The sequence below is a fragment of the Delphinapterus leucas genome, chromosome 1 (genome assembly GCF_059928025.1).
Source record: "Delphinapterus leucas isolate spDelLeu-1000000601 "Yukka" chromosome 1, BTC_Dleu_Yukka2, whole genome shotgun sequence".
Classification (NCBI taxonomy): Eukaryota; Metazoa; Chordata; class Mammalia; order Artiodactyla; family Monodontidae; genus Delphinapterus; species Delphinapterus leucas.
This window is the reverse complement of record NC_143129.1, coordinates 158,680,721-158,702,731: the sequence shown is the minus strand read 5'-3', so window position 1 is coordinate 158,702,731 and position 22,011 is coordinate 158,680,721. Positions and strand designations below refer to the sequence as shown.

General features: G+C 44.2%; 1 protein-coding gene across 18 annotated transcripts in view; it reads left to right on the top strand.

Moving 5' to 3' along the window:
• Positions 1 to 22,011, top strand: part of MACF1 (microtubule actin crosslinking factor 1) — a 327,589-nt gene that overhangs the window by 302,266 nt on the left and 3,312 nt on the right. For 8 of the 18 annotated variants that reach the window (XM_089895612.1, XM_089895677.1, XM_089895649.1 and 5 more), the window contains 10 exons: positions 67 to 255; positions 2,758 to 2,878; positions 3,434 to 3,597; positions 4,986 to 5,148; positions 7,173 to 7,327; positions 8,213 to 8,287; positions 9,357 to 9,374; positions 12,302 to 12,419; positions 19,208 to 19,419; positions 19,939 to 20,049. In XM_089895612.1, coding sequence (XP_089751738.1) covers positions 67 to 255; positions 2,758 to 2,878; positions 3,434 to 3,597; positions 4,986 to 5,148; positions 7,173 to 7,327; positions 8,213 to 8,287; positions 9,357 to 9,374; positions 12,302 to 12,419; positions 19,208 to 19,419; positions 19,939 to 20,049 — 1,326 coding nt within the window. Of the gene's footprint in view, positions 1 to 66; positions 256 to 2,757; positions 2,879 to 3,433; positions 3,598 to 4,985; positions 5,149 to 7,172; positions 7,328 to 8,212; positions 8,288 to 9,356; positions 9,375 to 12,231; positions 12,256 to 12,301; positions 12,420 to 19,207; positions 19,420 to 19,938; positions 20,050 to 22,011 lie in introns of those variants that run through there. The other 10 variants (XM_089895645.1, XM_089895687.1, XM_089895681.1 and 7 more) reach the window with 7 other exon arrangements.

Below are 22,011 nucleotides of genomic sequence, written 5' to 3'. Positions count from 1 at the left end.
AGAAAAAAGGGCTTTGAAAACGAGGGATGTGCCTGGCTGAGAGCCGACGGGTTCCCTCCCCCGCAGGTCCTGACGTGGGCCAAACAGCACCAGCAGCGCCTCGAAGCCGCCCTGTCAGAACTGGTGGCCAACGCCGAGCTCTTGGAAGAACTTCTGGCGTGGATCCAGTGGGCCGAGACCACCCTCATTCAACGGGATCAGGAGCCTATCCCTCAGAACATCGACCGAGTTAAAGCCCTTATCGCTGAGCATCAGGTATCCTCACCACATCGTGTGGTCGCGTGTTTCCTGCATGGCTCATGGAGCCCGTTTCCTTGGCCCTGTGCATCCGTGTATTAATTGCTGCTGAACATACTCCCGCAGACTTAGCAGCTTAAAACATGCTTACTGTCTCAGAGTTTCCGTGGGGCGGGACTTTGGGCCTGAAGTAGCTGGTTCCCCGTCTAGAGGACCAGGGGACGTCTTACCAGGCTGAAATCAAGGTGTCGGCCAACACTGCAGTTCCCACCCAGGCTTTTTCAGGTTGTTGGTGTCGTTCATTTCACTGCAGTGTAGGATGGAGGTCTCCCTTTTCTCGCTGGCTGTCAGCTCCTGGAGGCCACCCTCAGGTCTTAGGCACACGGCAGTCTCACAGTATGGCAGCATCTGTCTTCAAAGCCAGCAGGAGACCCTCCATCCTGCTCTGACAGATCTTATATAATAAAACGTAATCCAGGGCTTCCCTGGTGGCACAGTGGTTGAGAATCCGCCTGCTGATGCGGGGGACACGGGTTTGAGCCCTGGTCCGGGAAGATCCCACATGCTACAGAGCAACTAGGCCTGTGCGCCACAGCTGCTGAGCCTGCACTCTGGAGCCCGCAAGCCACAACTACTGAAGCCCGTGCACCTAGAGCCCCTGCTCCGCCACAAGAGAGGCCACCGCAGTGAGAAGCCCGCGCACCACAACAAAGAGTATCCCCCGCTCGCTGCAACTAGAGAAAGCCTGCTCACAGCAACAAAGAGCCTACTCAGCCAAAAATTAATTAATTAATTAAAAAAAAAAACAAACCATAATCCAGGGAGTGGCTGCCCACGCTTTCCACAGGTGTTGCCCACACTTGAGGGGGAGAGTACACAGGACATGTATGTCAGGAGTCTTGGGGCCTGGCTTAGAAATCTGCCTGCCGCATCCTGTTCCTATTGACTTGCCTCTGTGCCAAGGTCCCATTACTTGGGACCTATCCCATTACACCTGGATTCAGAAAGACGTCTTGCATGTACTCAGAGATGGGCCAGACAACACATCAAACTAAACTGAACAGAGGAAAACTCAGTTAGGAGACAAATTTGGTTTTTAACCATGATAATTTACACCAAATGCAAGCATGGATCTTGCCTAGTTATACTGTGGACATAAGGTCTTTTTAGCATATGTAATTAGCCTGGCCAGTGAGGACTCCCTGTACTTCCCATCAAGTTTACCTACATTGACCCCTTCTCTCCTGAGTGAGATTATCTTCTTCCATCAGGGCCAGTCCCTCTCCCTTCTGTTATCACCTCTCATTCCTTGTGCCTTTAAGCTCCCCCCCTCTTGTGTCCCCCCATCTCTCTGAAAACTCTTTCTCAGTCTTCTTAGCTGGTTCCTCTTCCTCTATCCACTTGTTAACGTTGTTCCCCGAAGTTCCATTCTTGACCCTCTTCTCATACCTGAGGTTGTATCTGGCCTGACACCTTCAGCCAGCACCTGTACACCCAGGGCTTCCACATCTCCTGGCTTGTCTGCAGCATGCAGGAAGCTAGAGGCAGCTCTAAAACTCCATTTCATCCCTGCTTCCTGGCCCTGACCCCACCCCTCCCTTCCGCACCTGCCTCCTCTCTCCTCATCCACCCAGTCACCCAACACAGGAGTGACTCCTTTTTCTTTACCCCCTACATTTAGCCAGTCATCAGGTCTTACCTGTCCTGCTTTCAAAATACTTCTTGGCTCCTTCTCTCCTGCCCCGGCTCAGGCCCTCACTGTGTTTTGCCTCAATTACTGCAATGGCTTCCCAACTTGCCTGCCTCCCCCCTTTCCATCCTCCCTCTTACACTGAGGCCAGAATGATAGCTCTAAAACAGAGATCTGATTGTGTCTCTTCTCTAGATCGGAACCCTTCAGTTGCCCACCCACCCGTAAACACCCCCCCCGTGCCCCCCCCCCCACACACACACAGATTGCTCTCAGAATAAAACCCCAGTCCCTTAGCCTGACACAAGGCCTTTCTGGACTCTTCTCCTGCCTACCTCTCCAGCTTTCTCTCTTGCCTCTCCTCTGATTGTATCCTCAGCCAGTGATCAGCAGGGTTCTGGCTCGCTCCACTGTCAGGCTTCCGTGGGACTGCCCTGCCCCCCCTTTGGCTCATTCTTCATCCCGCAGCACACAGCTCAGGCACCAGCCTCCGGGCAGCCTTCCTCCCCACCTCGGGCTGTGGGTGCCTGTCCTAGGCCTTCTTTCGGAGCCCTGGGTGCCACTCATTGCTCTGACTGCCTGGTTTCCTCACTCAGCTGTGAGCTCCTGGAAGTCAGAGCCATGTCTTATTCCTTCAGGTCTCCAGAACCTGATGAAGTGCCTCACTCAAGGCCACAGTCATGTTTCTTGAAAGGAGTGCAGCCATGTACGAAGGCATTTGCAGTTGCTCCATCTGTCACAGGCTTGGCCCTTGTTAGTAAGAAGTTGCCTAATTCCATCTTAGTCCAGGAAAACTCTCAACCCTTTTCCTTGTTGTTTGTGTTTAACAGACATTTATGGAGGAGATGACTCGCAAACAGCCTGACGTGGACCGGGTCACCAAGACGTACAAAAGGAAGATCATAGAGCCAGCCCATGCGCCTTTCATGGAGAAGTCCCGCGGTGGCAGCAGTACGTGGCCGCCTGTTGTGCAGGATGCTTCCTTCCTGCTCACTGATGAGTGCTTCCCAAGTGCCCAGCAGAAATTTCTTTTCCATTTTCAAAAACCATATTGGATTTGAACAAAAAGCTTTTTTGAAACTCACTTTTCTTACACTGACAAACAATAACTAGACTCCAGTTTTTTGAATTGGTAGAAATTTGGAGTGGTGAAGCAGATTCTTTTGCAGTGACCTTTCCATGTTTTGGTCATCAGCGCTGACTGTTGCGCTAATTTCATCATAAAATAAATCTGCTCCTGTAGAACCACTGACATTTCCTCAGTTCGCTAAGGTAGGACAGAATTGATTGAAGGTATGAGACAGGTACCTGTTGACTGGGGAAGAGCACCGATAGCTTTTAAGTCAGTGTGCTTCCATGTCTAAGTGTAGCCAGGTCTCGACTTCCTTTTCTCGGTTACTGACCAGACGTCATTATGAAGATCTTCTAGGTTCACACAGATGGCAGTTTCTCTTTGTGAACTGACTAAACCAGCTCTTCTAATCTCATGATTATTTTTCCTTTCAGGAAAGTCTTTGAGTCAGCCCACACCTCCTCCCATGCCAATCCTTTCACAATCTGAAGCAAAAAACCCACGGATCAACCAGCTCTCTGCCCGCTGGCAGCAGGTGTGGCTTCTGGCACTGGAGCGGCAGCGGAAGCTGAACGACGCCTTGGACAGGCTGGAGGAGGTGAGGCCCCGCCAAGCAGCCTTCCCTGGAGGGAGGTGACTTTTATCAAAACACAGCCCTTCTGAGGCCCTCTGAACATCACCTGTGTGCCTTGACTCCCTTATGCAGAAGGAGGAACCGAGCAGTTTAGGCCAGGACTCTGTCCTCCAGGCCCCCTGGGAGGACAGACACATGTGAGGAAACCAACAACAGATAGGCCGTAGCACTGGTGGTGGAAAGCAGGCAGCCAGCCAGTCCAGGAGGGTCCAGCCTGTGACGCGACCCTCCTCGGCACCTGGCCTTGGTTGAGGATCAGGGGCATAACTTTGCAAGGTTACCGCCAAGTGTGGAGCTTCTCACAAAAATGACCATTACTGAGCCTTTTGTGTAGATATAAGCTACCCATTTCTGAAACGAGTAATTTTTTTATCGTCCTGTCATTCTATCAGTATTTTTCTTCAGTAGATTATGAAAAGCTAATCTATTTTGAAGTATCATTAACCAATCTAAAAAATATAGTACTTCACTTCCTAGTTTCTAAAACAAATTTCTAATATCTTTTATATTTTTTTATTTGTGCATATCAAAGCAGCTATGCCCAGAAGTGAGTGTTCTGTGTTTTTTGTTGTTATTTCTGTAGATCCGGTTGAGTTTTAAGCATATTTGGTTTTGGCTTTTTCTTTTTTCCCCATTCCTTCCAACTTTGGAGTTTGAAAGACCAGGGGGAAAGCCGCTGCACTGTTGAAGTCATTCTGAGTCTGCGTCACTGACATAGTCCAAGTAGCTCAGCATCATTCTGCCCACTGCATAGACCTGCTGCCATCTACCAGGGCCAAATATTTAAAATGGGAGTCAGAAGGACAGTTCACTCCCTCTGCTGCCATCCCAAAGAAATGTGCTTGGGTGCAGGACTGGATTCTTGATGCTTCCAACCGGAACTCAAATTATCTCAGAAGACCAGTGGGGAGGGGGGCTGAGCCTCGAAAACATAGGCCTCTGTGTGATTATAGTTCCTTTCAAAATCACATAAGTGAGGAGTGCTAAGGATGTCTTTTCTGGGATAGAATCCATTCTCTTACATCTAAGGGGATGATCTTTTGAAAAAGTGCCAAGGGAAAGCAAGGCTGGCTCCACCCATTCTTGTTCTGCGTGCTCCGTATTTTCCATGGTGGTTGTTCAGTTACTGTTTCTCTCGCTGCTCCGTTTTACCACAGCTTGTGTAAATAATCATGGCTTTAAGTGAAGGAGCCAGAGTGTGCGTTCCCAAAAGATGCAATACACAGATATCATTGTTGGTCCCCCCTGAAAGGCCTGCATGGCTTTGCTGGATGTCTGAAAGTTTTCGTATGCTCTGGGCAGGTTTGAAGGCCAAACAGTAGGTCTTGTTGACACCTCTGATTTCTGTCTAGTTGAAGGAATTTGCCAATTTTGACTTTGATGTTTGGAGGAAAAAGTATATGCGTTGGATGAATCACAAAAAGTCTCGGGTGATGGATTTCTTCCGGCGAATTGACAAGGACCAGGATGGGAAGATAACACGTCAGGAGTTTATCGATGGCATTCTAGCATCCAGTGAGTCCCGTCATAATTCCTTGCACCTGCTTTGTAGAAGCAGGCTATATTCTGGCTAAACAGTCTTTCTCAAGTTAAAGCTGTAGTCTTAGGGAAGAAGTAATGTACCTGCTTACTAAAATTGGTCTATTGTTTTGATGGAGGGAAGAACCTCCATCATTTTGCTAGGAATAAAAAATGCAGGTCTTGTTTGACACATTATGGCAAGCAAAACACATTCGAGGTATAGAAAAGAAGCTAACTCTTGTGAATAACGAGGTTCTAAGTACAGGCAGACCTTGGAGATGTTGCAGGTTTGGTTCTAGACCACCGTAATAGAGCAAATATTGTTTCCCAGTGCATATAAAACTGTTGTTTATACTATACTGTAGTCTGTTAAGTATGTAGTAGTGTTATATCTTAAAAAGCGACGTACATACCTTAATTTAAAAATACTTTATTGCTAAAAAATCCTGACCATCGGCTGAGCCTTCAGCAAGTCGTAATCCTTTTGGCAATAGTAACATCAAAGATCATTGATCACAGATCACCATAACAAATATAATAATAATGAAAAAGCTTGAAATATTGCAGGAATTACCAAACTGTGACACAGAGACATGAAGTGAGCAAATGCTGTTGGAAAAATGGTGCCGACAGACTTGCTTGACACAGGGTTGCCACAGACCTTCAATTTGTTTTAAAAGGGGGAGGGAGAATATCTGTGAAGTGCAGTAAAGCGAAGCACAGTAACATGAGATACGCCTGTAAAATGTTTTTTAAAATAAGTTTTTTACAATATCAGTTTCTCAGATTAAATCAGATTAAATTTTTATTCCTTCCGGTTTTATTGAGATATAAGTAGCATACAGCACTGTATAAGTTTAAGATGTACAGCATAATGATTTGATTTACAGACTATGAACTAATTATCACAGTAAGTTTAGTGAATATCCATCATCTCATAGGTACAAAATTAAAGAAATAGAAAAAGATTTGTTTTCCTTGTGATGATAACCCTTTGGATTTACTCTCAACAACTTTCATATGTAACATACAGCAGTGCTAATTAATTATATTTATCATGTCATATATCACGTCCCTCATGATGTCAGTTTCTGGCATCTACATAACAGCTTACAAAATGTATGATCGCATTTATTTTCAGCAGAAGGAATAAGGCATAAAGTTGTAAGTGACTTGCCAAGATCACAAAGCACATCTCACAGCTGTGTTACTTCACATGGGTGGCCCAGGAAGGCCTGTCTGGAGGTAATATTTGAGCCGAGACCTGGGTGATGATAAGGTTCCAGCCATGTCAAGATTTCAGGGGAGAGATAGAGGCAGAGCCACAGCAGATACAAAGTGCTGAGATGGGAATGAAGTTGGCATGTTCTAGGAATGGAAAGGTTAACACGGCTGGAGTGTCATGACCTTAGAGATGGTAAGATGTGAAGTTGGAAAGGTAGGAAACAGCCATTAATGCGGGGCTTTGTTGGCCATCATGAACGGATCAGATCATATTCTAAAGTCAGTGGGCAGCCAGCAGAGGTTTCCATCTGAGAGACAGTATAGTCCAGTTTACGTTTTAATAAGTCACTCTGGCTATTGTAAACATTCACACTCTGGAAAGCAGTTGTCAAGAACCCAAGGCAGTAATCTAAATGTAGAAAAACTTTATCCTATTAATTCCAAATTGTCGCTCTCCTGAAATAATCTATATATCCAACAACAGTGAAGTGGATAAGTAAATTCTGAAGTTTGTTGGTAGGCCTCTGGTTTTAAATTGCATTGGGGAGGGGGGTAGATGAGTCTATAAGCAAAAATGCCAAAAACCTGAGTATGCTCTGTGTAATTTTTTTTTTGGTGATTTTTATCTTCTTTATAATATTTTATATTTTCTAAGTTTTCTAAAAGGACTATGTACTGTTTTCTAGGAAAAAAATCAAGACAGATTTTTTTTTTAAAGAAGTATTTATATAACCACCAACCAACCAAGTAAGCCCTCTTAGTTAACGTTCCAAAATGTGATTAATTTTCTCCAGAGTTCCCTACTACCAAGTTAGAGATGACTGCTGTTGCTGACATTTTTGACCGCGATGGGGATGGCTACATTGATTACTATGAATTCGTGGCTGCTCTCCATCCCAACAAGGATGCTTATCGACCAACAACTGATGCAGATAAAATTGAAGATGAGGTACAGGAAAGAGTTGTATTTGGAGTACATTTTTGACCATAGGTTACTACTGTCCTGAATTTGGTTGGGTGTAATTGCCGTATCAGCCCTTTAGCGTGTCTGTTGGGAGGTGATGATCTGGAGTTCTTTTTGGGGATCCCCTTTTGGATGGTGTTGCCCCAGTGGATGTCCGACTCTTGAGCTGTAGCTCAGTGTCAATGAATTGTTACCTAAGTGAGTCACCTCTGTGTGGTGCTCTGCAGCTTGCAGAGAACCTCTCCAGGGCACCATGTTGCTTAGAACAGACTCATCTCTCATTCCTGAGATCCTACCTCGGGATGCAGGAGAGCGTCTTCATGTGTAGCATTTAAGGGGTGAAACATAAAAGTAATGTTTAAGATGATGTGTACCCACCAGACTTTCTGCCTAATTAAGAACTGTATCACACTGAAAATTGTATCACACCAAAAAGTGTGAATTCATTGGTAGCACATCCTGGGATGGGAGAGGCAGTGGGCCTGGTCTTGGGAGAGTGGCTTGGAGCACCCCAGGACTGACTTCCAGGGAATTTGGGCTCCAAGGTTGAAATTTAAATCAGCTCATGGTTTGCTTTATTAGTTAATATTGATGTGTGCGTATTAGCACATTTGAGGAAATTTTGAAGCAGGATGGAAGAATGTGTTGTTGTATCATTACTGGGGAATTTCTTTCATACTCAGCGTCTGAGTATCCCAGTTAGTGAGACTCACAATAGAAGATAAACACATGTGTCAAAAGCCTGAGGTGCCTAAAAAATATATAATGAAGAGCTTCTCTGATGACATATAAAAATCTTTGTTTCTCTGCAGAGGAAGTCTTGCTTTACCCTTCACACTTTTCTCTTTTTCTGTTGTTCACAACCAATAGGTCACAAGACAAGTGGCTCAGTGTAAATGTGCAAAAAGGTTTCAGGTGGAGCAGATTGGAGAGAATAAATACCGGGTAAGAAAGAGAAAACCAGTCCTTTGTGGTGGTCATTCCTGCTGTGTGGCCCTTACAGGTGAAAGCAGCCTGACACACAGCAGATGGCTGATCCCACCTTCCCGTTACCGATGCTTGGAGTACCAAAGCCAGTGGAGACTTGCAATGCGATCAGTCTCTGGCCCTCACCTCTGTAGGTGCCAATTATCAGGTGTCCTGTGGGCTGAGCTTTAGTGCCGCACATAGTTGCATCTGGAAAATAGTGCTGTATCTAGCCAGCAGTAGCTTGTATGGGATCCAACATAGGAGACATTTCAGAGCCCTCTCTTCACTGCCAAACAGGTCTTTGAGGAAATGGAGGCACCTTTATCATAAGATAAGGAAACAATTATCTAATGACTGACCATTGCCCCCAGAGAGCTGGTCATTGTGAGCCCAAGTGGCTCGCAGGCTCAGAAAGGGCTGGAGAAGCTCTGTCCAGGCCCCACAGGACGCTCAGCCTGCTCAGTAGTCTTCCCTGGAAAGCTGTGCCGAGCGAGGCCATAACTGAGTGAACTGTGCTGTGTTTTAGCTTCTTTGGGGACCAGGGTGGGGCACAGAAGGGATCTATGACAGGACCCCTAAAATGTATCCAGCAGTTTGTCAGGGTCCTCTACAGTCCTAAAGAAGATCTAGGATTGTCAAAGAGGATTTAGATGGCCAGATAGCACAGTTACGTGCACCCAGTTAGATACAGGAAAATGAGGTTCCATTAGCACGTCACAACTGTCTTCAAGGTCCAGCAGAGCCACACCGTGCTGCTCTGAGCCAGGGAGTGGAGTGTTGGGTGACTCTGCCTTGGATCCAGCCCAGGGTTTTGAGTTAATAAGGCTCCAAGCAATCTTATAATGGTTTTCTTTCTTTTTTTTTTAATTACCTGTGAGAGAAATGAGTTAACAAAGAATATGGTCAGTATGTGTTGTTCTGCTTGGAACTGGTAATACGATTACGTGATTTTCATTCCTTAGTGTTAATTTGACAAAACGTTCTTTTCTCTCTTTTTTTTTTTTTTCTTCCTTTTCCTCCATCCTTTACTCTTAACTGTCTGTAGTTCTTCCTCGGCAATCAGGTACAGTGTGCCTTGCAAACGTTCTTTTTGGTGGAAATGGTCTGTGTGGCTAATGCTGCCTGTTCTTTGCTGTGGGGAGAGGACGTAATCTGAAGCATGCCTGGGTCATGTCTGGTAGTCTTACCAAGTGGAGAAACTGATAGCAGGGCTAGTATTGTAAAGCTGTCTCAGAAGCAAAAGGATATAAGTATATATAATTTTCCATTTAAAATTAGATTGGCTGAAGACGATATTTTGGTGGGCTGAGTTAAAAGTAGTATGGTTCTGGGGAAGTTAAAGCCATGGTATCAATCCATCCCACTTCTAAAAAAGAGCCCAGTCTTGTCAGAATACCAGACAGCACAGTTCTGATTTACACCCAAGTCTTTTGACCGTTAACACAAATTTTATAATGCACACTAAGTCAGAAAAGTCTTAGGGTATTTAAGATACTGTGTTTAAATACCTTACTAAAATTTTAGTTACCTGTGCTTACGTTACATTTTATAATCATAAGGGATGTGAGAAGGAGTGTGGAACTCATACTTGGCTTGTAGCCTGACGTTTGCCGATTATGGCCAGCCAGCATAATCTAATGGGATCAAATTAGACTTGCAAAGATTGAATGCTTTTGACTCCACTTGGTAACTCTAACCTTTTAGATCTTTTTGAGGGCTCTGGGGTCCTATGTCTTAAAGTGGAAGGAAGTTGCATGGGTAAAATTTGTCTTGTGATATGAAATCAGAAACACTAATAGTTGATTTGAAGTCTTCACTCAAAGTTCCAGGCACTGCTTTAACCACCAACTACAGTAACATTCTGGGCCAGTGGGAAGAACGAAGGATGGAAAGAAACTAAAGACAAGAACAGTCAAACTGGCTTTAAATAAGTCATTGCATAAGAGTGCCAAGTAGTACCTAAAGGTTGTACCTGTTTGCTAATGACTGCATGTGGGTACCAGGGGCCCCTTTGAAGTGGCACCGATGTCGTCCTCTACTCCACTGACCAGCAGAGGGTCAGAGGGTTAGTTCCAATGTTTGGAACAGAATTATGAAGTTTCACTTTATACACGAGGCACCTGAGGCCTTAAGGACCACTGTGCCAACAGTCACACAGCAGATGTTAGAGCAGTGACGCAGAGAAGGAAACAGAGCTTACTGTTGTTGCCTCTAAGACTGTTAGGAGGTTTTTGCCTCACTGGCAACCCCTCTCTGCCAGATTTCTGCAGATCCCTGTTTTTAGAGCTGCTATAACTCCTTCCACATTCATCTCTCTGGCCTCCCCCAGACACTTTGGCCCCCGGCTTGGGTCAAACCTCCTTTTCCCTATAGCTCAGTAAAAGCAAGTTAGAATCTTTCAGAGAGAGCTTTAGTAAGAAATTAAGGGGGAAACAAGAATGAAATCAGTGGAGTTAATTCTAAAGGTTGACAAATAAATTACAGGGCACAGTAATGTAAGAATAAAGTACAGCTTGGGGTTCCTTCCTGATTCCCTCTGGAGGACACATAGGCCCTTATTTCCTTCTTCCCCTCACTTATCCAGAGAGGACCCCAAACAGTGACTCGGGCCGGCACTGCCCTTGGGTCTGGTGGAATCCTCAGTTCCTCCCAAGGGGCCTCCCCGTTCCCACGCGTGGGGCCAGTGTCTGAGGGCAGCTTCCTTCCCGGGACAGGACCTTTATTCCCTCATGTTTCTGGGTCCCGACTTCAGTGCTCTTTACACTACACCATGCTGTGGCTGCAGTCACTTTGTATGAAAACCTAAAACCTGCATGAGATGAAAGATGTAGGACCATTTTTATTTTCAAAGAAAAGGGCTTGGGTGGGGGATGATATTTTTTTCAATCACCTTGCCTGTGTAAACAGTGAGCTTGAATCAGTGCAAAGTAATACAGAGAGTTACCACAGAAATATTAATTTTGAGGGGGGTTGGTTACGGGTCCTTCTTAAACATCCTTTCTGGCATTTTTAATTTTTGTGCCTTCTTTCAAAGTTATGGTTCTCCTTTATAACTTTGAAAATCCTAATTAAGTGATTAAATTACCCCCCTCAACATTCTCCTTAAATTAAACAATTTTAGGAATTCCATTTCTCCAACCATATGTTTGATTTTTGTTTTGAGATCTCAGCATGATTCTCTTTTGTTACCTCTTAACTTTTATTTTGGGAAGAGGATAATTTATGCAGTGGGAAACTCCAGATGTTGATAGGGCTGGGAAGTAGGAATATTTGGCAAGAAAAAAAGGAAAAATAAATATCAGAAAATCATGCTTGTTTTAACATCCCAAAATGATTGTTGAAAACTACTTACAATCAGCATGGTAGATACAAACTTTAATTTCTTCAACTAAATTTTAGTGTAAACACTAATCATTTGTTCAGCTGAAGAAAATTTTCTGCTGGTGACAACACAATTAGAGAATACTTAGGGGTTTATTTCTGAAAATGATGTGGAAAATCAAATTTCTTTCTAAGCTTGTAATAATGATGATGCTTTGCAAGGTTTTCCTTGAGACTTGAAGTATGATTTGCTGTTCTCCATTTAACTTTTGAGCACACTGTATTCGGAAGCTGACATCCACCTTAGAGCTACCTTTTCTTTTACGGAAACAAGCTAGCTTAACAAAGAATTGTATCATTGGATTTAAATTTGGGCAGGATCTTTAAAAGAAGCAAAGTGAGCTAACTCCTTGTCTGTCCTCCTTCCTCCCCTCTGGAGCAAGGTCGCAACCATCAACAGTTAACTTTATCCGAACAGAAAGTACGTCAAGATAATGACCTTTAGCTTTTCCATATTTTAAGTTTTTTGTGAAAAATGCAAAATAGTGAGAATTAAAATTGCCCCCAAACTGTGAAATTGTCATTCTATCTGAATACAGTCTGCTTAGGAAAGAAAGTCTAGCCCTGCTCTTGGGCGCCCTCGCTCACCGTTTCCCCTCGGCCCTGCAGTTTGGGGACTCCCAGCAGCTGCGGCTGGTCCGCATCCTGCGCAGCACAGTGATGGTCCGCGTTGGGGGAGGATGGATGGCCCTGGATGAATTCCTAGTGAAAAATGACCCCTGCCGAGGTAAGAAGCCGTTCTGAGCTCGTGTTACTTGTTAGCTACTCCCTCGCCGCTGATCTTTCATGCTTCCACAGGGTGTTGGTGGTGGGGTCTGTTTGTTGATTCTGTTGTTAAGCTGCCAGGTGTCATCCCACTAGCACAGATTGGGACTCGGGTGCAGGGCAGACCAGGGAGAGAGAGCAGGAGGGTTTGATGCTGTCAGGGGAGACGGGTTTCCAGGGACACACTAACGAGAATTGGGAATTTATTGGTGTCATCAAATGTTTCTGTGTGAGGGGTTAAATTAACCCCAGCCTAGAAAGAAGCCCTATAAAGCCCTGTCGGTTCCCTGTTAGTGCTGCAGATGACTTTGCCTGTCATTCCTGTGTCTGAAACTCAGAGAGGGTATCGGGCCCCTCCTAGGCAGGGGAGGGCTGGGAGCTCCCTTAACCAGGGAGAGGAATAGAGAACACCTAGCAGTGAGCCTGGGCACTGCATTGTGAGGCATATGGTCACCTGAGTAAGTCCATGGGGTCTCAGTCTGCTTCAACCTAAAAAGGCCCAAAGGCCAAAGAGAATGGTCTACTCTTTTAGCCCAAAGGCCAAAGATAACAGTCAACTCAATGTGAGTGATGGCATCTGCAGCTAGGGGCGTGTGAGGGCCGCAGCAAGCAGGGGATGATCAGATTCCAATTGCTACATCCCGTTCAACTGCTCCTTTCCTTCCTCCTGTTAGCCGAGCTGCATGTGGGTACACAGGAGGCTCCCCCACTGTCTGCCAGTTTGTCTTTCTTGACCAGTTTCTGCGTTTCCTGCTCTGTTTCTTTGTGTTTATATATTTTTTATTCTAGTTCACCATCCTGGGAGTAAAATAAAGCGCTCTGATTCCAGCTCTTCGATTTCCAGTCAGTCTCCCATAGGTTGGCTTTTAAGCTTTGTCCCTCTTACCCACATCCCAGCCCGTTGAGAATGGCTTTGCTTTTTAAACTGTAGCATCTCTTGGCTCTGTGGTATCTGCTGCCTTTATGAATGCTTTGAAATAGCCAAACCATAGCTTTTCTAACTATTATAAGTTGACAAAACAAAATATGCCTGTTGAGACAGTACCCGTGGAATTTGTTCTGAGTTTCTGTTTATTTAACAAATACTTATAGCTTTATATACCACACACGGTTTATTATAAGACCTTACAAATAATAATAACACATTTACACCTCTAGGAGGTGTAGCTACTATTATTATCTCCATTTTATAGAATAGGAAATTGAAGCATAGGAAAGTTACATAACTTGCCCGAGGAGAGGCAGCTAATGGCGGAGACAGGATTCACATCCAACACAGTCTGGCTCCTGACCTCCATGCTGTGTCTCAGATGCTAACATACCCACCACCACCCTTTTTTATATGTGTTTTACTGGTTCCAACTACATAATTAAGTTAGTAAGGCTTACTTATAAACTGAGCAGAAATGTTTACAATACTGTTATGTCACTTCTTTGGAAGTGATTTATAGTCAGAATCTGAAGCATTTGAAGCTAAAGGTTCTCACGTGAATTCAGATACGCTCATGAATTAGTTCCTCTTAACTCATTCTGCATTTACTCCAATAAACCAGAGTTTTCATAATTTTCATTAGGATTTCCTTTTTATAAAGTAGTTAGTCTTACAAACACCTATTCTGATAAAAACTAGAGCGGGTTTAAATTAGTTTTAGAACTTAATTATATTGCAAACCAATTTCTTTGATATAAAAGTACCCTCTGATTGTTTTAAATGAGGAGCTATATATATATATATCTTTTTAACCTTAACTCAGTAAAACAACATTATTCCTTTCCAAGTCTATTAATAAGGTTTTATTTTTCATGCTGTGTGTGATTGAACTAAACAAAAGAGATACTGCATGTGACATTTTGGAATCTCTGACTGCCTGTTTGCTGCCTGCTGTACTTGCTCTCTTTACGATAACATTGTGCTGCTGGCCAAGGAGAACACTGCTTGCTTTTTCCTTATCTTGTTAGCTAGACATTGGAACCCCAAGGAGATTTGGGAGGGCCATCTAGGAGCTATTTTCTATGGAACATAGTAGCCTTTTTCAGCATCCCTTGGAGCAAACAAGGTAAGGCTTTCCCCTGTGCCTTTCCAGGAATGCCCTCATCCCAATTCCATTGACTACAGGGTCAAGAACTCCCAGCAGTCTTAGATATCATAATCCTTAGATATCGTAATCCCTCATAATACTAGTGAGGGACAGGGTGAGCTACATCTGAGCACATAAAAAATTGTGCTACGAGGGGAACACTTAAAACACAGGTGGATGTAATACATGACTTAGAAGGGCATGAACATCACAAAGAGAAAAGTTCCTTGAAGCTACCTAGGGTTCTGTGAGGATTACTGTGGCTTACAGAAGCACCACTTGGGGTGGATTTTTTTTTTTTTATTCATTTGGGTTGCATTTCCTTGGCTCTCTGCACCATAGAGAATGTTATTCTGAGGACAGTACCCAGATGTATGACGGGGTTATAATACCAGTGTTGCACAATCGTGTTATCTGCCTTTACACAGTTGTTTAAGAAGATGAAAGTTGTCTCAGACTGCACGTTGCTTTAGCCAAGTGTAAAAGGTAAAAGTATTCAACTAGGTAGGTTCCTGGTACTGCCAGAATTGGAGATTTCACTTTCTGAATTGAGCCATGGCAAAGGAAATCATGATGTTTGGATGGAGGTAAAACAACGTCCCTGCCTAACGAATAGGTGCACATTTACCCTAGGGTTCCGTGAATGTTTCTGAGCATTAGACAAATTAATTCCCCAAATTTTACTGAAAATCTAGAAAAACTTTATGAAGATTTAAAAGACACAATTTGTCTTAGAACTGATTTTTTTATTATTACGGTAAAATACACGTAACATAAAAACTTACCGTCCTAACCATGTTTAAGTGTACAGGTCAGTAGCATTACATACATTCACACTGTTGTGCTACCATCACAGTCACCCATCCACAAAGCTCTTCATCTTGTTACACCGAAACTCTCCCCATTAAACAATAGAACTGAATTTTAACTAACAAGCCTGTTCCAGCCAACATCGGTGGTCAGTCTCTTAGAAAATGGTGGTCTCGCTGGTGGTTGAAAAACTGAACTTGAAATGGCTGTCTTTGGGGTCTGGACCCCAAAATGTGATCTTCAAAAAACCAAAAAAATCATGGTCAAATGCGTTTGGAAGACACTGAGTTAAAACTAAACAGGTTTCTTTGCTGCAGGACTTCTCAGAGCTTATAAAATGCTGATTGATTGCATTAGGGAGAGAAATGTAGAATCCAGTGTTTACGAAACTCCTCTTCATAGGAAACCCCTCAAAAACCTCAGTTTGGGAAATTCTGCTGTAAGCAGTGAAAGACCATGGAAAGATTTGGAGCTGTTTAGAGAGATCAGGTTTTTATTTAGAAATTCAGTGTGGGGAATGAGGAGTGAGGGAGGGATGACGTTAAGATGAGAAACAAGGAGACCATTTGGAAGCCTGTTACAGTGGTCCAGGGTGGAGGAGATACTCCGTGAACCACGTAACTGTAAGAGGTACAGGGAGGGCTCAGGGATTCAAGAGGCATTAGAAGGTGGAATCAGTAGTAGACTGAACTGCCATCAGGAGGGAGGGACCTACGTCAACAACCAGGTTTCAGGCTTCAGTCGTGTCTAATCAGTTGGGTGTAAGGCTCTGGCATCCAGGAGAGGTCTATGCTGGGGATGTATTTGAGAGTTAGGCAGGACCGTATGATGGTGCTAAAGTCTCAGATGCATGAACTCATCACCAGGTCAAAAGTCTAAGAGGGAGAACAGGACTGTGGATGGAACCAGGGGAACATCGGCGTTTAAGAAGTGGGTGGGATGGAGTAGTCGGGAGAAGGGGGAGAGGCAGGAGAGCGGGGGCCCTGGAAGCCGAGGGAGGAGAGTGTTTCAAGAACAAAATAGTAACTCCCCCGAGTGCAAATGACAACAGCAGAGAAGTGTTTTTACCTGTCAAATTATCAGGGTTTTTACCTGACACATATGTGTACACACACTCTCTCTCTCTCAATACAGAGAGCATTGGCCGGAGTGAAGTAAATTGAATATATTCATACATTATTTTTGAGAGTGCACATTGGTATAAAATTTTGTAGGTCAGTTGACAAGTATCAAAAACCTTAAGTGTGCATCCTTTCTCCCCAGCAGATCCACTTGTAGAAATTTATCCTAAGGAAGTCATCATGGGTGGGCACAAAAACTTTTTACAAGTAGTTTGTCACAGCGTTGTGTACAGTGTTTTAAAAATTGTGAACAAAATACAAGGTTGGTGAAATAAATTATGTCGATATGATGAAACAATACTTTGCAGCTAGCTGAAGTTATGCAAGTTATTCCTCAGGCATGGAGGAATGTTTCTGATATTTTTGTATCTTTTATATATACACACACATATACACACACCGTTGTGCAAAGGAATAAAGACACCAACGTTTTAATAGTGCCGTCCCCTAAGATTAAGCAATTTTTATTCTTTGTACTTTTCTGTAGATCTCAACCTTTCTACAATCTAAAAGCATCCCCCTAAGGCAGAAGTTGTCCGTAACCTTTGCCAGTGGTTACAGTAGTGTGGTGGGGAAGGAAGGCGGAGTGGGATGAGCTAGCATAGATGAATGCAAGGAGCTGGGCCGGGCAGAAGGCAGCTCAGGTGGAAGACCTTGGTTCTGGTCCCAGTTCTGCCACAGCGTTCCTTGACCTCAGCCTCTGAATGCTTCAGTTCCTTTGTGACACGGGGATGCTGACTGGTCGCTGATAACAGTCAAGTGCAGTATTACACGTGATCACACTCTGTAAACTGTACAGTGCATGGGGAACATGTTATTATCGTTACACTTAAGATGTCATTGCCCTCATCTGCGATGCCATTTCAGAGTCTTCCTCTTGTGTCACTGTGTTGTTTTCTGGGAGGGTGGGCTCAGTGAACTGTTAAATCTCTACTAGGTTTAAACCACATGTCTGAAGTTCTTTATGGCTTAGGGCCATAAACAGTTCTTCTGGGGTCCAAGTCCTCAGCTGAGTAATGATTTCCATTTGTCCCTGTTAACTCAGTGCTTGCTGTGTGTCCACCCTTGTGCTTGGCCCTTTAGCAAACATAAGATAAATAAGTGTTTAGCGATGTGGAATCTCACTGAAGTACCCAGGTTAGCACTGAAGGAAATTCCCTTTGAGAACTGGACACTGAGGAAAGTGCTGGAGTTTGGAAAATGGATGAGTAACCTGGTTGGTTAGAGTAGGGAACAGAGGGCCAAGGAATGAACCTTGAAGGGCATGTTCTGTTGGAGCCTAAGAAGGGAGGAGACAGCTTAGCATTCCAGGGACCAAAAATCCTAGACCGTCTAGACAAGAAGGACTCTTGGACATCAGTGAGCCTGATTGATCACCTCTAGCGAGCCTGAGGAAACGGAGGCCCAGAGCGGGAAGGATCCCAGTTGGGGGCAGAGCCTGGACTGTAATTCAGGGGTTTTGATAATGCAAGTTAGTCCTTTTAACCTCATACTTTGATATGTTACGTCAACTGAGTATATTGAAAAGAATTTTGATTTGATTTAGGAATTTAGAACCTCTGTGCTTGGACACTCATGCAACCTGATTTAAAATCCGATTCTACCAAGATTCCTCAAATTTCTTGAGGACATGTGGAGTTGGGCAGGAGAGGGTAGGCACAATTACCTGAAATTTTCTAAACTTGTAGTTTCTGGCCAAAGTAAAAAAATCTAAGAGAGGAAAGAAAGACAAATACTTTGTTTCTAATGGTTCCCTTTTCCCAGGCTTTACCAGCAGTCCTGTTTGTTTAGATCTATCTAGTACATCCTAAAAAGTGAGCAGCTTGGGGATGAATGAGCAGACAGAAGGTGATTGCAGAATAGCACCTTTCAGTGAGGAATAATCTAAGAACACATTCCAGAGGAATTATTTCTTCTAAATTCATAACGTCTTTCACATTTAATGTTTGTGTTGGCTGTACTTGGTATCTTCTGACCGAATCCAGATTTTGGGTTCTGGTCTGATGGCTCCAGGAAGCCCCAGGACAGCGCTGTTGGCCTTCAGTGGTGTTTCCAGACTCTCCAGCTGGATGTTCCTCTCCCACTGCAGGTGTGCCTTCAGCTTCTCATTGCTTTCAGCTTTTGACTTAACGGTTTCTCACTGGCAAGTTTTGTGCATGGTCTTGATCTCTCTCTCTCCTCCCACATGTTTACTTCTTAATGATTCAGTCCAGATCTTTTTACTGTCCTGAGTTCCTGGACCCCTTTCTTTAATAATATTATCGACTGAATTCAAATAGAAGAGTCTAGGTGACGTCAATTTCAATGATCTGTTTTTCTCTACTATTTCATTACCGTGTATCCTGCAACAGTTGAGCAAAAAGTACACATGTACTATGAGAGAGAAAAGAGGGGTTTTGATTTAACCTCAGAGGTTTGTGAACTGCTTCATCTGCTTTCTCTTGACCCCAGGGGACAGTGGCAAGGCAAGATCGTGACCACAGCATGGGATGGTGCTTTGTACACAAAGACTTCTTTATTACAGGAAACCAAGGGGCTTATTTGTGTGTCTGCTGTGGGTAAGAATCATGACAAGGCTGATAAATCATGAGTTTATCCCTATTCTAAAAGAATCCACAGATGGTACTAAACCTATAAATTATATAACTGCTATCGTGGGGCCAAGCATCTGTATGACCATCAAAGATATATTTTTTTCAAGGTTAACTGTTATTGTATGTGTGTGTTTATTCCCTTTTTAGCACGAGGTAGAACTAACATCGAACTTAGAGAGAAATTCATCCTACCTGAGGGGGCATCCCAGGGAATGACCCCTTTCCGATCACGGGGCCGAAGGTCCAAACCATCTTCCCGGGCAGCCTCCCCTACCCGCTCCAGCTCAAGTGCTAGTCAGAGTAACCACAGCTGTACGTCCATGCCGTCTTCTCCAGCCACCCCAGCCAGTGGCACCAAGGTACGTACAACCTGCAGTGTGACCTCCTTCCCCGCTCCCAGCTTTGCGGATGTCCATTGTTCAGTGTAGCCTCTGAAAGACCCCAGTGAGGAGAGGCACTTGAAGACATGCAGACCAGGCTGGCCAGGCCCTAGTGGTACACAGATCCGGACCTTTAACATGACTGAAGAGGACATTATTAAATAGGAACTCGGGTTGTTAAGTCCAAAGCGCTCCTTTCCACATATTCCCATTTTGAGTTTGAGCCCATCCAGTTACTAATCTTGAAAATCCAGGCACTGTCTGTGCTGCTGGAGCTAACAGAGAAGTTTGTTGTTACGACGGGTGATGGATGAAGAATGCTGTTGCCTTTCTGCCTGGTCCCTTTCATCCCGTTAGTCTGATGCGCATTTTATTTTGTCTTCTATTTCTTTAAAATTTAGTGTCTTCTATTTATTTTTTTTTTATGTTCCCAATTTGCTCCCTTTCTGTTCCATTTTCAATTATTCCCGTCCTTCCCTTTGGATTTCCGTTTCACAGACTCCACTTCAGTTCTCTCGCTGTTATGACAAACCCTGGTTGGTAAACAGTAAAGCTGGCACCCCTGTCAGGGACAGCCACTATCCTGACCTCCAGCTGCCCAGCCCCGAGGTAGAGTATGGCTTTGCTAAGGACACAGTCAAGACCAGGCCCTCGCTCATGCCGAGGACTTGACCAGCTCTTCTTCCTGACACGAGTCCGTGCTCTTTTCCATCTCTGTGGTGCTTGCTCTCACAGCTGATTCATCTCGTCCAGTGTTTTTCAGGGGTTTCTAACTCGGATTCACCAAAATTGGAGATAAATAAGAGATGCCTAAGACTGGATTGTTTAACAACTTCCTAACAGTCTTTAGAATGATATTTGTTCAGGGTGAGAAACAATGGTCATTTGTGGTGATTTGTTGATTGATATTGTTTATAATCAGGCCTCTTGGAGCCTCCAAACGTCATATCTGACACAGACGAGTTACGAACACTTGAAATTCAACGACGGTGCATGTTCAACAGTGTTCTATCTTTGCTTAGGACAGAAGAGTGGCTGGTGCCCCCGCCCCCCGCCCGAGCCACATCCCCGGGATGGTGGTATCGCCACAGTGGTCCGGGTGTGGGTGCCGTCTCCTTCAGCCAAACACAGTATCAGTGAACACTGCTCTGAGGCTCGGGTTTTAGCTTCGAATTCCTTGGCCTAGGCACTTGGGTTTCTATAGCCTTGATTTGAATACATATGCCAGCAATTAAGCATGTTCAAGTACAGTCATTAAAATGCCCAAGTACTGTTGGAAGAGCAGTGTTTCAGAAATAAAATGTGGACTAGAGGCTTGTGTGATAGCACTACAATTTGCATTCTAGCTCCTGCTGGGAAACATTGGGTTCTTGTGCCGCAAAAGGTAGCGTTGCCTTTAGTCGTGTAAAGCTTCAGCCAGTAAACGCAGGAGGCACAAGAAGCCAATGCCCACGAATGGACTTGCTGCTTTGGGATTCATCCCACTCCAAGCTAAAACTCCAATTCAGAAATACATCTGGCTTAGAACATGATCTGGGGACCCACTGACACTAAAACCCCACAACTCAACCTGCTTATCCTGCTTTTCTTCTCCTTAAATGGCTCCAGTTTCATGAAAGTCTCAAAAGTTCTAAAATTTTTAATATTTTAATTATGAAGTGCCAATTCTCATAGGATTCTGATGGATCAGCATTTTTGTTTCATCTTAAGGTTTTACCTATGGTTTCATTTCATTTCGAGGTTTCATCTTTCCTTACCCACTGGTGTTCTGCAGGCTGTGTCCTAACGCGGACGCCCAGCCCGGCATCTCTGGCGCCACGTCTTCCCAGCAGCAGTAGCTTCTGAAACTGGTGCTCTTCCTCCTGTGTGGGCCAGGAGGGTTTGTGCTGGAATGTTAATCCCTCTCTGTCGCTTTTGCTCTTTCTTTATAAATTGAAGATATAAGAAACACCATGCAATGGGTTGCTTTACTCTTCTCTTTGTATAAACATCTTAAAAGTCCTGGAAAACAATTTACACGATTGATTTCAAAGAAAAATTGGAATAGCATGCTGTGGCATGAGTGATACTTAAAACAGATTTAAAATATTCTTTCTCCAAATTAAATCTTTAAAAAAAAATACACTCAAATGGGAAATGGAGCTCCTATCAGCAGCAGTAATGATTATGTACATCTATCCAGCTCTTCTCCAGTTTAGGAAGTGCTTCCACACATGACTTATTCACTCAACAAGTTTTTATTGAGCCCCTCGTCTGTGCCAGACGTGGTACTAGGTGCCAAGGGTGTGACAGGGAACAAAACAAAGTCCCTGCTTTTGTGGAGTTTCTGCTTTAATACAAGAGATTCAGGCAACAAACAGGGAACTTTCCTGGGCTGTTAGAGGAGGAACAGCCAGGAGGCCAGTTGCAGCGGTGGACTGAACGAGAGGGAGTGTGGTAGGAATGAGGTCTCAGAGGCAGGACCCTTCTCTGGTTTCCACTGGGAGAAGTGAAGGCACAGATGCCAATTTAGATAAGCCAAGAGCCCAGACCCAAGCTCAGTTCTTCTGGCCCCTTGTTCAGAGCCTTGTT